The sequence below is a fragment of the Rhinolophus hipposideros genome (genome assembly GCF_964194185.1).
Source record: "Rhinolophus hipposideros genome assembly, chromosome: 24".
NCBI lineage: Eukaryota > Metazoa > Chordata > Mammalia > Chiroptera > Rhinolophidae > Rhinolophus > Rhinolophus hipposideros.
In genome coordinates this window covers 11,400,628-11,415,733 of record NC_138070.1, presented here as the reverse complement: position 1 = coordinate 11,415,733, position 15,106 = coordinate 11,400,628, and the positions used below count along the sequence as shown (strand labels likewise).

General features: G+C 32.6%; 1 protein-coding gene across 5 annotated transcripts in view; it reads left to right on the top strand.

The window, feature by feature from the left end:
* TAOK3 (TAO kinase 3) overlaps positions 1 to 15,106 on the top strand; it is a 155,380-nt gene that overhangs the window by 76,897 nt on the left and 63,377 nt on the right. For 3 of the 5 annotated variants that reach the window (XM_081037134.1, XM_081037131.1, XM_081037132.1), the window contains exons 3-8: positions 1,667 to 1,883; positions 7,799 to 7,870; positions 8,253 to 8,354; positions 11,229 to 11,274; positions 12,158 to 12,254; positions 14,645 to 14,758. In XM_081037134.1, the coding sequence (XP_080893260.1) occupies positions 1,764 to 1,883; positions 7,799 to 7,870; positions 8,253 to 8,354; positions 11,229 to 11,274; positions 12,158 to 12,254; positions 14,645 to 14,758 (551 nt within the window). In that variant the 5' untranslated portion in view covers positions 1,667 to 1,763. Of the gene's footprint in view, positions 1 to 1,666; positions 1,884 to 7,798; positions 7,871 to 8,252; positions 8,355 to 11,228; positions 11,275 to 12,157; positions 12,255 to 14,046; positions 14,166 to 14,644; positions 14,759 to 15,106 lie in introns of those variants that run through there. The other 2 variants (XM_081037133.1, XM_081037135.1) reach the window with 2 other exon arrangements.

Here is a 15,106-nt window from a genome sequence, read left to right as displayed (position 1 = left end):
ATTGGAATGAATGATTCTCAGGAATGGGGGTGGAATTTATAATTTTTACCTTTTTTAATTTTATAATTAAAATATAAAATTATAATTTTATAATTTTTATATTATAAATTTCTATATTTTTAAATATAGATAAAAGTTAAAATGTCAATATTTTCAAAAACTAAAGAAAAAAGCCTCTATACTAAATAAATATAACTTGACAGTCATGTCATAAACATGTCAAAATTATGCCCTTTTAAATAGAAACTTTGAACTCAAAATATATTAGATACCAGCAGAATAACATGCCTCTTTAAGTAAACATTTAGCATAGTCTCTAAATTACAGCACTTTCTTCCAGTGTTTCATAAAGAGCTATTTAATTACTTATTTCACCATATGTATATATTGCATATTAATTAAGAGCATGGGCTTTGCAGTTAATTCTGGGTTGAGTTCCAGTTCTGACAATTACTTGCTTCCTGACCGTAAGGAAGCAGTTTTGCCTCTCAGTCTTAGTTTCCACTGTAAAATCAAAATAATAAACTCATACATTATGATCTGTTGTGGGAATTAAAGGAGAATATATATATATATCATATATCATATACCAAAAACTATATATATATAGTTTTTAGTGTTACCTGACACATAGTAGTGATTAGTAAATGTTAGCTGTTCTTATTTCAATATTAATTAGACCAGAATACTTTACAAAAACATGTTTATTGAGATATAATTTTCATACCATACAATTTACCTACTTAAATTGTACAATTCAATGGTTTTTATTACGTTAATAGTTGTGCTACCATCACCACAATCAATTTTAGAACATTTTCATCACCCTAGAAAGAAAGCCCATACCCTTTAGCTGTCAACCACAAACCTCCTACTCTCCAGCCCTAGGCAACTAATAATTTACTTTCTGTCTCTATACATTTACTTATTCTGGATGTGTTTTATAAATGGAATCATACAATATGTAGTCTTTTGTGACTGGCTTTTTTCACTTAGCATAATATTTACAGGGTTCATCCATGTTATAGCATGTATCAGTACTTCATTTGTTTTTGTGGCTGAATAATACTCCATTGCATGGATGGACCCCATTTTGTCTATTCATTCACCAAATAGACATTTGGGTGTTTCTATCTTCTGGCTATAATAAACAATGTTGCTATCAACATCCATGCACAAGTTTTTGTGTGAACATATGCTTTTATTTCTCTTGGCATTTATTTCTCCAAAGAGAGGAATTTGTAGATCAAATGGTAACTCTGTGTTTACGTTTTTGATGAACTGCCAATCTGTTTCCCAAAATGGCTGCACTATTTTACATTCCCATTATCAGTATTGCTGAGTTTTGATTTCTCCACATCCTTACCAATACTATTATCTGACTTTTTGATAATAGCCATCCTAGTGAGTATGAAATGGTATCTCATTGTGGTTTTAATTTTATTTCTCTAATGACTAATAATGTGGAGCATTTTTTCATGTGATAATGGCCACTTGCATATCTTTGAAGAAATGTCTATTCAAATCCTTTGCCCATTTTTCTTTTGGGTAATTTGTCTTTTTGTTATGGGGTTGTAAGATCAAGATGCTTTTTAATAACAATTTATATTGCCACCAAACAAAACGTGTTAGAAATAAATTAATGTCAAATCTGATTTTTCTACAGGTACTAAAAATCTACCACAAAAGAAAACTTTGTCAATGAGAGAGAACGCTGACTGGGATACCAAAAGCAAACCCTTTGCAAACACTGGTCGGTCACCATGCCTAAAGGGGTGCCAAAGGACCCAGAGGTTGCTGATCTGTTCTACAAAGATGACCCTGAAGAACTTTTTATTGGTTTGCATGAAATTGGACATGGAAGTTTTGGAGCAGTTTATTTTGTAAGTAATTGAAAAGAATCGTTTGGATAGATCAGATTAAGAAAGCTTAACTTCTACACATTCTCTTACTGTACAATACACTTGGCTCTCATGCTTATTCTCTGAATTACATGATATCTACAGTAGAGGCAAATAGTCATTGCTGAAAAGGCAGGATTCTAGGCATTATTCAGGTAATGGTATCTACATCAACTGACTCTGCTATCAAGATAATTACAAAAAAGTTACAAACTTGACATTGAGCCCTATGCACTTCCATTGTATGCCAAGCTTTTTCCTGCCTCACAGCCTTTATACCAGGGGTGCCAAAAAAATATACGCAACTGGACACTTTGGTCAACGTTGCTCAAGCAGTTATTCTCCGTAATCAGAAGTGTCTGGATGTTGATGCACTTTGAGCATCTCTTGTAATTGCAGAAGTCAAATGTGACTTGTAGTCATCTTTTGTTATCAGTATATATTGAGTATTACAATTTGAATACAGTTTTAATACAGTTTTCTTTTCTTAAAATGTATATACATTTTTTTTGGCACCCTTTGTATATTGCTATTCCTCCTACCTAGAAAACTCTGCACATCACATCCCCATCCCTGTCCAATTCTTGTTTATCCTCTGGATTTCAGCTTAAGTATTACATCCACAAGATAGCCTTTTGTGTTCAACCCTCCAGCACTAACTTAAGAGTTTCTGATCTCATAATACCCTGTGTTTGTATTTTGTTGCATTTATCACAATTGTAATTAACTAATTATGTGTGAGATTTTTTGATTCATCTATATCCCTCCCCCTAAATACTAAAGCTCCCTGAGGACAGGGTTATGTCTGTGTTAATTGCTGTATCCTCTGTAACTAGTACAATGTCTGACTATAGTAGGAACTCAATAAATGATGGATGGATAGGCAGATACATGGATGGATGGACAAATGGATGGCTACTCAGACAGATGGACCGACAAAGATTTTTAGTGACAATCACATGAAGTCATTATTTTTGGTTAAGGGGTACAAGGCTTAGCCATCTAGAGTCAGTTTGAATTCCAACTATGTGATTATCTTCTGGTAAGAAGAATGAGAAATGACTGAAATATTAACATAGCTCATTCACCTGAAATTCATTACATAAAATATAATTTTTAAAATTATTTAGATAACCTTCAAAGTTTGCTTTATCAAAGTAACACTTCCTTAAGACTCCATTAAAGCAAGTAATACTTAAGTACTAATTATTACCTATTTCTCCTCCAAACCTGTTATCAAATAATTTTTTTTTCTTAAACAATATTTGACTTTTCCTTTTAAGTGGTCCTTTATGTTCGGCCATCTGGGTAGGGCTTATCTTAATTGTTTTTCCAAATGAGATTTTACTAATTGCATCTTTAGCTCATCCTTTTGTTTTTAGCCAAGACTTCAGCCTGGGGTTTCTCTCAAGTCTTTCTCATCCCTTCATGTCTATGTTCAGCACTACTGCCATGCCTCCCTTGTCCCCATCTAATACTTGGCTCCCACTTACATACATTTTATCATTAAGTGACCTTCCATGGCTGAAGAGGGTGCTAGTTTTCTATTTAATACTCCCATGTTAGTTTGGGCTTGGACTAGTACTTAAGGCCCAATTGAAGTCCTGTCTTTCGTTTCACAGAGATACTCTTTTTTTCCTTTTTTCTTTTTTTTAAGGAGGGCGCAGTTCACAGTGGCCCATGCGGGGATCGAACTGGCAACCTTGGTGTTATTAGCCCACTCTCTAACCAACTGAGCTAACTGACCACCCCCAGAGATACTTTTTGTTGTTGTTGTTGGGGAATATTGGGGAACGGTGTGTTTTTCCAGGACCCATCAGCTCCAAGTCAAGTTGTTGTCCTTCAGTCTAGTTGTGGAGGGCGCAGCTCAGCTCTTAAGTCCAGTCGCCATTTTCAATCTTTAGTTGCAGTGGGGCACAGTCTGCCATCCCATGCGGGAATTGAACTGGCAACCTTGTGTATAACTGTTCTCTCGGGAATGTTTTCCCCTTCCATCTTCACCTTCTGGACTCCTATTCATCCGTTAGCTCTCAGCTGAAACCTCATTTCATCAGGGCAGCCTCACCTGACCTGCCTGAGTCACATCCTCCCATTTTTTGACTTTTCAAAGCAACACATACCCTTCTTTAGAGCACAGTTGTAGTTTTACATTAGTTCGTTATGATTTTATTTTTGTTATTGTCAATCCTACTAGAAGAGAGATAGGTACTGGTCATACTTACTCACAATTCTATCCTTAGCACTTAGCCAAATACCTGACAAATTTTGAACACCTAATAAATATTTGTTGAATGAATCAATTATGAAGAACTCAGAGAACTTGGTCTGCTGATTAGTACTTTTCATGAGTCATAGTCATGCTAGCGAGCCGTGAAGACCAAAGTCTACCAACCCACATTTTTATACCTAAACACTATAATTCTGTTAGCCTCTTTGTAGTTTATAGCTTTTATACCGAATGATGCCAGAAAATATGTTTAAAGTGAAGTGTAAGACTGCACAGTTCTTGTAGAATCAATCTACTGAGAGTATATATTATAGTCAGACAAAATTGAAACTACTAACTTGTTGAAATATCTGTGTTTGGATTTATATAAGTAATTCAGAAATTAGCAGCATTAACAAATGAAATAGTAAAAAACTCTGTGTTAAAGAAAAATAAAAACGAGCTGAGCGCGTTTATTTTTGTAGTCACTTCAACACAACTCTAATGTTTCTAGGATTCCTGTGTTGCCTGGTTGAACTCAGCGTATAATCTATAATCCACCTACAGCAAATAATTTAGTTCTGTTCTTCTGATATAATTACCTTGTAGTTTTAGTTGAGGCTTAATGACTAGGGCAAAAAGAAAATCTTCTGTTTAATTGCTACATGTCTTTATAAAGTAGCAAAAAGTTGATAGTAATCTAAATGTAGTAGCTGGAAAATACTGTTTCCCTGAAAATAAGACTTAGCCAGACAATCAGCTCTAATGCGTCTTTTGGAGCAAAACTTAATATAAGACCCATTGTTATATTATATTATGTTACATTATGTTATATTATATTAAACTAAATAGTGAACACACAATGGGATTTGTAGATGATGTAATACAGAACTGTACACCTAAAATCTATGTAATTTTACTAACAATTGTCACCCCAATAAACTTTTTAAAAAAAGAAAAAGAAAAAAAATTAAATTAACCCGGTCTTATAGTAAAATAAGACTGGTCTTATGTTAATTTTTGCTCCAAAAGGCACATTAGAGCTGATTGTCCGGATAGGTCTTATTTTCGGGGAAACAGGATAGTTAATAAGTATCAGAACACATCGTAAATTCTCAATGAATATTTTTTTAATCAATAATCTTGCTTAAAGTTAATGAGACCATTAAGACTATTAGAAGTATTAAGTATGAATGTAAGTTTTAAGAATAAAACTTGAAATGTTTAGAGGTTCTAATCATTCATAATAGAGTATGAAGCACTGGGAAGCTGAGACCCCATTCACAGTTTCTTTTCTCTGTACTAAAACATTGATTTTTTTTTTAAGTTTCAGTTTCAGTTCTGAATTTTAACTGGTATAAAATTGCATTAAAAATTTCACATCTGATAAAAATCAACATGGAAATATTTTTCAAATTTCAATTCTCTACTTCAGTAGATAGGCTCTTTAACCAAGTATACTTACCAAGTTTTAAGTAATGATTACTCTGTAAATGTAAAGAAATATCTTTTAATTTGAGGATGGTTCTTTTTTTCTGTCTCTGGTTCCAAGTAGCACTGATTATAAGTAACCCTAAGAAGCAATCAAGCTATCTGATTCCATTTGTGTGGCCCTTTTATGTGTGTGTGTGTGTGTGTGTGTGTGTGTGTGTGTGTGTGTATATATACATATATATATATATACATATATATATATGTATATATATATATATAAAGATTAAGGGTTTGTTTTTAAAAACCCAACTATAAGTTAAAATTCTTCATTGTTTGAGCATTTCCTAAACCTTTCCCAGGCTCCTTAAACTGCACAGTACATAGATTCATGCCCAAAATATCCACTTTTTAAATATAGTCCTTCTGACCCTTATTGTGCTACTGAATTTACATCATCTTTTCTTTGTTGATATAAATTGGTCATATAGCACAGTCTTAATGCTAAATTTTAAAAGCCAGCAAAATGTGAAAGATTTTTGTTTTTCACAAGTCAGTCTATACCTTCTAAATGAGTAAAATATCTAAAAAATGCCTTTGTGGAGTCCGTCCTTATTTGAAAACTATAACTAGTGGATATCTCATTTTTATAGTAGGTACTGTGGTCTAAGTGCATGTAAAAATAAATTTTTTTTAGTATGTGTTCATTTTCTCTGCATTTTCGCATTCAGTAGGAATCTGGAGTTGAATTCATTTTACATTAGTAAGTTGTTTATTGTTTGAATTTACAACTTTTTAAATAAAAGAGAAACCATTGTTATATCTGAGGAGCTTCTTTAATGCGATGTATTTAAGGAAATGATTATATATCTTTCTCTAACATTGGTGACCTGATTTTATCAGTGAGCACCCAGTCTTTTACCTCAGAATCACTGCTATAGCTTCATTGGTCCACAATAATAATATTCTGGAACCGAAATAACTTACTTACATCCGGGGTATGATGCACAGCCCCATTATTAAAAGAAAACCAGAATTAGATCATCTTATGATATCTTATATTTATTTTTCTGAAAATTTTTAGAAAATTGTCTAGTTTTAAATATCTTAAATAAATCGGGAGAAATGAATATTACTTGAGTTATTTGTGGTTTTAAAGTGTGCTTTCAATGAACTGTTATATTTTGGGTTTGGAACACAGAGATAATTATGAAACAAGTCATATATTATAGATGAATACACACACACACAATTTTATACATTCCTATAAAATATAAGTAACTTTGAAAGTGAAAGTCCTTAAGATTAATCTTGACTTTTGCTGCACTGTTCCATACAGTAGCCACTATTTAAATTTAAATTAATTAAAATTAAATAAAATTTAAAATTCATTTCCTCAGTCACCTGAGCCACTTTTCACATGCTACCAAATAAATATGGCATAGATATAGAACATTTCCATCATCACAGAAAGTTCAGACAGCACTGTTCTAGGGATTATCACTGACATATATTCTGGAATAAATTCTTTCATATATTCTGAAATATCTTTAAATGTATATCTTTCTATACATATACTCGTACTCGTATTATTGCAAAAATAAGATTATACCATACTGCTTGTTTTTTGTCATATATTTGACATCTTTCCATATTACTATATATATTAATATATATAGATTACCTCATTCTTTTAATAGTTATTTCATTATATGACTGTACCATATTTATTTAATTGGTTCTCCATTGATGGACATTCTACATGGTGAAGCCAGTTTGGATGTCTTAGAAGCATGACTTGTTTTTGTTTGATTGGATGTATTTTGTTAAACCCTATTTTTTTTAACTTTTTAAAATTTATTTACGTTTGTTTTTCCAGGACCCATCAGCTCCAAGTCAAGTAGTTTTAATCTAATAGTTGTGGAGGGCGCAGCTCACACTGGCCCACGTGGGGATCAAACTGGCAACCTTGTTGTTAAGAGCACCATGCTCTAACCAACTGAGCTATCCGGCCGCCCCCAAACACTATTTTTCTTTAATAGTACAATCTTTGCAGGTATATAGAAAGGGATAAGGAGAAGCTGTTCCTTAAAGTGGCATGGAAATGTCTTTTGAGCCTATCAAAAGTTGAAATATCTTTAAATTGTAATAATGAAGTGTGAGAATGTTATTTAAAGTCTCTGGTCAAATATTTAAGTTACACTGGCTGAAACATTCGTTCATTCTTTTTAATTCTTTTTTTCCTATACTCTTAACACAGGCCACAAATGCTCACACCAATGAGGTGGTGGCAGTTAAGAAAATGTCCTATAGTGGGAAGCAGACACATGAGGTAAGTTAAAGACAATTGTATACTTAAACTGACAAGCAAGTGAATGTGAAATTGACAAGAGAAACAAAGTTCTTTAAACATTTCTTTATCACAATTCTTTTTTTTTCCTTCTTGTGGAGCATACAGTAAACATTCTTAAGATTCTAGCTCAATCAACTATTTTGTGAACTAAAACATTGGGTTAATATTGTGGATATATTATGTTTGGTGATAGATTCACGTTTACATGTACTCAAAGAAATAACACAAGATTAAGTAGTTTCTTCATTCATTAAACATTTACTTTGTCATTGAAAAAATGAAAACATCATGTATGTTACTTGATAATAAAATAAAATACTATTTTCAGTTTAAGAATAATATTTCTTTCTGACCTCAACAGAAATGGCAAGATATTCTTAAGGAAGTCAAATTTTTACGACAGTTGAAGCATCCTAATACCATCGAGTACAAAGGTTGTTACTTGAAAGAGCACACTGCTTGGGTAAGTCAATTATTTTTTTCTATTTTATTCTTTTTCTAGTTTTTCTATTATCCCTTTGGTCTATAAAATTATCAGTCCCATTTCTGTCCATTTGACTTTTGTTGTCAGTATTTAACATTTGTTAATACCTCAGAGTTGCCATACAGTATACATTCCATAAGAATGATATATCTAGCCTATGGGAAATTCCATTCTGTAAACATTCAGTGAATAAATAGGGAAAAGTTAACATCATTTTATAATGATTTATTTATAAAAGTAAAGGGCAGGGTCTTCTCATCCTAGCATTTTTTATCTTTGATGTTTTTCCTTCCCCACTCCCGTTCTCCCACAGTTCGGAATTGTGCTTGTATTTCCATCCCTGTCTGTTTCACCAAACAGGGCCCAGCAATAATTAAAATGAAACAGTATTTTGTAACACTGTATCTTCTTAGTATATTTTTACATGATTGTGTTTCTGTTTTTAGGTTGGCACATTGAGCACTGTTTAGGACATGAAAATGTTACACTTTGTACTTTATCAGATTGCACATTCCACCTTAAAGTCCAATTAAACTGTCATTTATTGAGTGCTTACCACATACCAAGTCCTTTCCTGTACATGATCTCCAATTAGGGAATGGAAGTTTTGTTCCCAAATAGACTATCAGACAGTATACTTAAACATAAACATTTCCGTTCAAGCAACTTGTAAGATATCTAGAGCCATTGTTTCTATTCTAAGGAGAAATTATCTCATTATGTGGAAATCAGTTATCTGGCAATCTCACTGTTTTGAAAGAGTCAAAAAAGGAATTTTGAACAGGCAGAATAAATGTTAACAAAATCAAGTGCTCAATCTCATGTGTTTCAAGTCTTCAGAAAATCCTCTGAGCTCTTACTTGAAGCCTGTTTACTCTTAGATTACATAGAGTGCTAATAAGTTTGGTCACCTGGTCTCTGTCTACAACAGATTTGATAGGCTAATTATTATAAGAAGCTTCTAGGAATTGAGCTGCTGGAGACATGCATACAGCCACAAGAGTAATTAAACCATAAGGAAGAAGCTGAGCAAGCTAGAAGGCAGACCTAACAATTTAAAAGCAGAGCAACTAGAGATATTTTAGTCCAGAGCAAACAACCAGCCACAGCTCAGGTACCCTTGTGGTATGGAATAATAGGGGAAAGCATATTTTTGACAAAAATAAGGAGTTAATGTATAACTTAAAAAATATAAACATAACTATAACAACTTTCATGCCATTTGATTTTAAAGTTCTGTGTTCATATTCCATACTCATACTCGGTGTAAGGAATTTATGTATGTATGTGTGTTCAGTTACTCAGCTTAAGAAATTAGAAAAGTATGTGATACAATTGAGAAATGTTTCCATCAAAATTGATTAAAGAAAAAGTATTTATTTGTCAATTATATCTCAATAAAGCTGAAAAATAGTGCACATAAAAGGCTACTGTTCATTATAATAACTACTTATTTAGAATTTTTCATTTCACAGTAAGAACTAAGATTAATGTTTATAGATCTACTTACTTTTAATGTTAAGCAGAAAACTATAGTAAAGTTTCTAAACTTTAAATATTGGAGCTTCTCATATTGTTCTAAATTATTCCAGTAATAGAATAATTTTCATATATTTAATATTATATATAAACATATTTAATAATTTAGATATGTAAATATATAACTTGATTATTATGCAATGTATTATATATGATATATATTATCATATGTATTATGCACCATGCATAACATCATTGCTGGAATAATTTAGAAGAATATGAGATATGTTGAATATATAATAATGTTATATATAATTACACATCATGTCATTATATATGCTATGTGATATTTATTGTATTAATGTTGAATGTACAATTACGTTATATATAATTACATTGTGCAAAGATATTAATATTATATATCATAATTCTCTGAAATTATTCTGGTAATGCATGGCACGTAATATATAAATATATTTTCATATTAATTTTTTAATGAAAGCGATCAATGTATTAATACTAATTATGTCTCTGTGATTATAGGAAATTTGTATTTTATAATGAGGATATATGAGGATATGGTGTTTTATAGAATAACAAAATAATTTGTAGGAATGTGTGTTTGTGTGTGTATGTGGAGACTGGTCACTGAGCACTATGGTTCTGGCCTTGGCTATAAATCAGTAGTCCAGGACACCTAAAAAATCTAAGATCAAAGTAAAGAAAAAATTTTTTCATTTTTCCTTTTAAAAAAACCTCCCAAGCTTGCAAACCCAATAAATAGTATTGTACAGTATTTTATTTTAGAATTATTTTAAGCTAAAATTTAAATATCCAGTATTTCTGAGGGATTCAAGCTAACATAATGAGATATAGCATGTTGCATCTTTAGATTGAGTTCTAAACAATATTTTCTTGTTTAGGACTTTTTAAATGTGAAAATAAGGAATTTATTACTTACTGGTTTATTTTATTTAACTTGTATTTCCCAGTATAGATTTTACTGGCTCATGTATTTGGTTGTCATTTTACAAGTTGTACCTCAACCTAAACTACCTCAAATCCTTTTGAAACAAGATGGTGTGGAAATTAGTAGTAAATAAATTATTTGGCAATCTCAGCTTGACCATTTGCAGTGAATATTTCCATATTCATGATCTTAAACCAATTCCATTTCCAAATAGGAGATAACAAAAACAAATGATCAAAATTATAAAAATCAACTAGTGCCAGTTGACCAAAATGTAATCCAGGTTCAGGTAGGTCAGAATATTTATTCGTCTACTAGTCTTAGTTTCTTGTTCCTTAGTTGGTGGGTTTTAGCAGTTTCTCATTAACCTTCATTGTTCTGGTTGTTATTTTAATCTATTACAGTTGGTGATGGAGTATTGCTTAGGCTCAGCTTCAGATTTGCTAGAAGGTAAGAATCACAGCACTGTCCCCTCCTTTCTGTTTTACCCTGACGAGAATGTTATCTACTTCTATATTCAAGTGCAGTTTGGGCCAACTAAATGCATGATGACTTAGAATAAGGGTTGTGTGGATAAGCCATGCACACTTGATCTCTGTCGTTCCCTAAAAGTATCTGAGTAATGATTAGCAGCCTTCCTGTTGTTTCATTTTAGTTCGTGGCCCATCCTGATCAGGTACTACTAAAATGTTTGGCTAATATGATGTAGTATGTGTAGCCCAAAACATCAAATGTATGTGTATATATGAAAGAGAGGTAGATGGCATCAAATTATATTGATATTGAACCCTTTCAAATCTCTTGACTGACCCAGTTCTCTCTGCAGACACTGTTATAACCTGAGACTGGGTTAAAATTTTACATTAAAAGAAACGTTCTTACATCATTCTTGATCTCTGAATAGAAATTGCTTATTAGCTGCTTTCACAAATAATGAAAACCTGTAGTTAGAGGGGTAATTATAGATGGCTTTGTGGCAGAGGAGAATAATATAACCTAAAACACTCTAGGCATTTAAAATGTCAGAAGGGACTGGTAGATTTGAGCCTGGTCAATTGACTTGCAACTGACAAGTAAATTAATATTCATTACAATGAATATCAGGCTTTGTTTTATTTTGCTTGGAGGGGTTTGTTTGTTTGTTTTATACTTGGGTTTTCTATTATCTGATTATTTATTGCTATTCTATAGAAAATATATATCCTGTATATTTAGATGAATGTATTCCCAAATTGTCATTTGAGAAAGTCTGTAATTCAGTCTGATATAGCTGTATAGGGCAAAAAGAGGAATGATACTGATCATCTACTCCTAATTTTTTTTCCCTCTGTAGTTCACAAGAAGCCACTTCAGGAAGTGGAGATTGCTGCCATTACTCATGGCGCCTTGCAGGGGCTGGCGTACCTGCATTCTCATGCATTGATTCACAGGTAAGATTAGACACCTGTTACGTTTTCATATCAGCTACAGGGCTGTCTATTCAAGGAACCTTGAAAATTAGTGCATGCTCCAGTGTGTAGGATGCCTAAGGATTTACGGGAAGCAAATAGACTGCTGCTGCTTCTGGATGTAAGGAATAAAACTGCCAGAATTTAGTTCCTATCTCTTGGTCTCTCTCATATATCCACAAAGACTTACGTTATCTCCCTTGTGTAGGTAACTATTTTCCAGACAGAGTGTTGCAGGGAAATTTGAAGAAGGGTCCAGCAACCTTTTGATACTGTGTCAAGAAGAAAGGGAAAGAAAATTACCCTTCCTTTCATATATTCTTACCTGAGTTCCTTCTCCCTATTCTATTGCAAATAACAAGTTAATCTTATATAAATATATGCTGTTTTATCACTTTAAAATATTTCATGTTTCTGTAATTCATATAAGTATTTAGGAAGGTATTATTGTCTTTATTTTGCCAGATAAAGAAACTGGGACTCAGAAAGAATTAAATAACTTGCCCATAGTTTCACAGCATTTATACATTAAAGATTAAAACACAAATTTCCTAACTCCTAATTCAAGGCTTCCCTCTACATTATATTTTCTCTACCACAACCCCACTCGTCTCCCTCCAACCTACTTCCCACCACTAACTTCTAAACAAAGATGTTTCCCATCTTTCCCTTTCTCAGTAAAGAACTTCTAGTACAGTTACTTTAATGAGCAGTGGTAGAAGTAGTGGAATGAGTTAGGTAGAAAGGATCTGAGATGGCTCAAAAACAAAAGAAAACACTTAGGCCTTAGCTAAGAAGAAATGAAACTATTAGGTCATAGGTTCCCCTTTTACTTCTGTTTTAATCACATTATAGGAGCCGTCACAAGTTACTGGTACTAAAAAAGCAGAACTTCCTCAAGACAGGCAGACCAAAATTCCTGCCATGAATTTGGCTTATTTACAAGCACTAAGAATGAATGAACCTAACCCTGTCTAATATTGATGAAATAAATGTAACTATAATTTTTATGAATTTGACACCTTTTAAAAATATATGTATATATCTTTTTAGTACCAAGATATCATTACTGAATACCAACTTGTTTGTCATGATTTTGTCTACTCCTGTTAAAGCCACAGTTCAGTTTTTTATGTCTTTGTTATCTTAATCTGCACATTAATGTTTTATTCTATATTATACTTTAATATGTAAAAGAAGTTGGAAAGACAAAAAAAAATTTTTAAAGAATGCTCTTTGTTTAATAATAAATACTATGTCTCCGATTTTATTATTTTGATTTAAGAGGCAAGTCAGTGTTGTAATTGAAGATAATAGAGAAAAGATATTTTTCTGTTTTAAGAGAAATAAATAATGCTTTTTTCTGGTTCTCTCTAATGTCATCATGAGGAAGGAAACTGAATTTTCAAGGGAAGATTTTTGGAAACGTTATTTTGGAAGTATTTGAATGTTATCATTTTCAATTTGACATAAGTTTACCTCATTCACTCTGCTTTATCTTTTCACTGCCCATCAACTTCTAAGTTCCCATTATACCTCATGCCATTTTTTAAAGAGAATAAGGAGTACATCCACATTTTCTCATTCTAAATTATAATACTGAAGAAAGAATTTTTTTAAACCATATTTTAAAATATTTTTGCTGCACAAAATATCTAATGGCTTTTGTAAGTAACCACTTGCGATTCTTTGCGGTAATACGATAGAAATGCAATTTCCTAATCCCTAATCCTTGTTTGTTTTGATCTTTCAGGGTCTTCTTTTTACTGTACCGTGTTATTTACCGTGTTATTTTTAAAATAACACCTTCTATGTAACATGTACCCTCAAATGCCTTAGAGTTGCAGTTACAATTAAAGACAGAGAGAAAGGGTCACAGGCAAGAAAGAAAAGGTATGTGTGTAGTGGAGGTTTATTGATAGGTAGTCAATACAGAGTCGTTGAAGGTTTGTTGAGGCTCCAAAGGTGTCGTGTAATTTGGAAAAGGAAAAAAAAAAGGCAGTTACAAACAGCACCAATTTTCCCAGCACAAGGAATACTGTTGGTGACTGGATTTAGCATCTAAGAATATGGTTTTGTAAGTGTAGCCACTGAATAGGTTTTGTTGCCCACTATGTCTGCCTTTTTTCTCACTGCATTCCCTCCCTCTGAAAAAAGCTCTACCATTTGGTGTAATTACTATGACCTACCTACAAGTACATCCAGGAATCTGGGCCCCCTTACAACATGCAGTAATTACTAAATCCCCTTCTGGCTATCTGAGCAAGGTTTTTTAAAATAAACTTTTTGTCTTATTAATTGCATGCTCTGACCTTATTCCATAATCAAAACTGAAAAGTAATTTTCTAACCCTCTTACTTTTTTTCCTACAGGGATATTAAAGCAGGAAATATTCTCCTGACAGAGCCAGGTCAGGTGAAACTAGCTGATTTTGGATCTGCCTCCATGGCTTCTCCTGCCAACTCCTTTGTGGGCACACCTTACTGGTATGTAGAATTAGAGAACATGACATAGTTTGAAGACTATGCATATACAAATAAGATGGACTCGTAGCATTGGTTTGGTTTGGTTTAGTTTTTTGTCAGTGTCTCAAAATGAGATTTCATTAGAGAAGGATAGAAAACTCACCAGCAAAAAGAAACACTCTTGACTAGGTATAACATTTCCAATGACTTCAAATTGTTCAAATAAGGTTGATGTCACTGTGTGTAAACTGAGCAGGATTATCAACTCACTGTCCAAGTTCAAGTTTTAGATTTCATTGAAAGTTGCTTTTGAACTTTTCTCTTCAGGCAGAGTCTCCAGGCAAGGACAGTAGCTTCTTTAACCTTCTC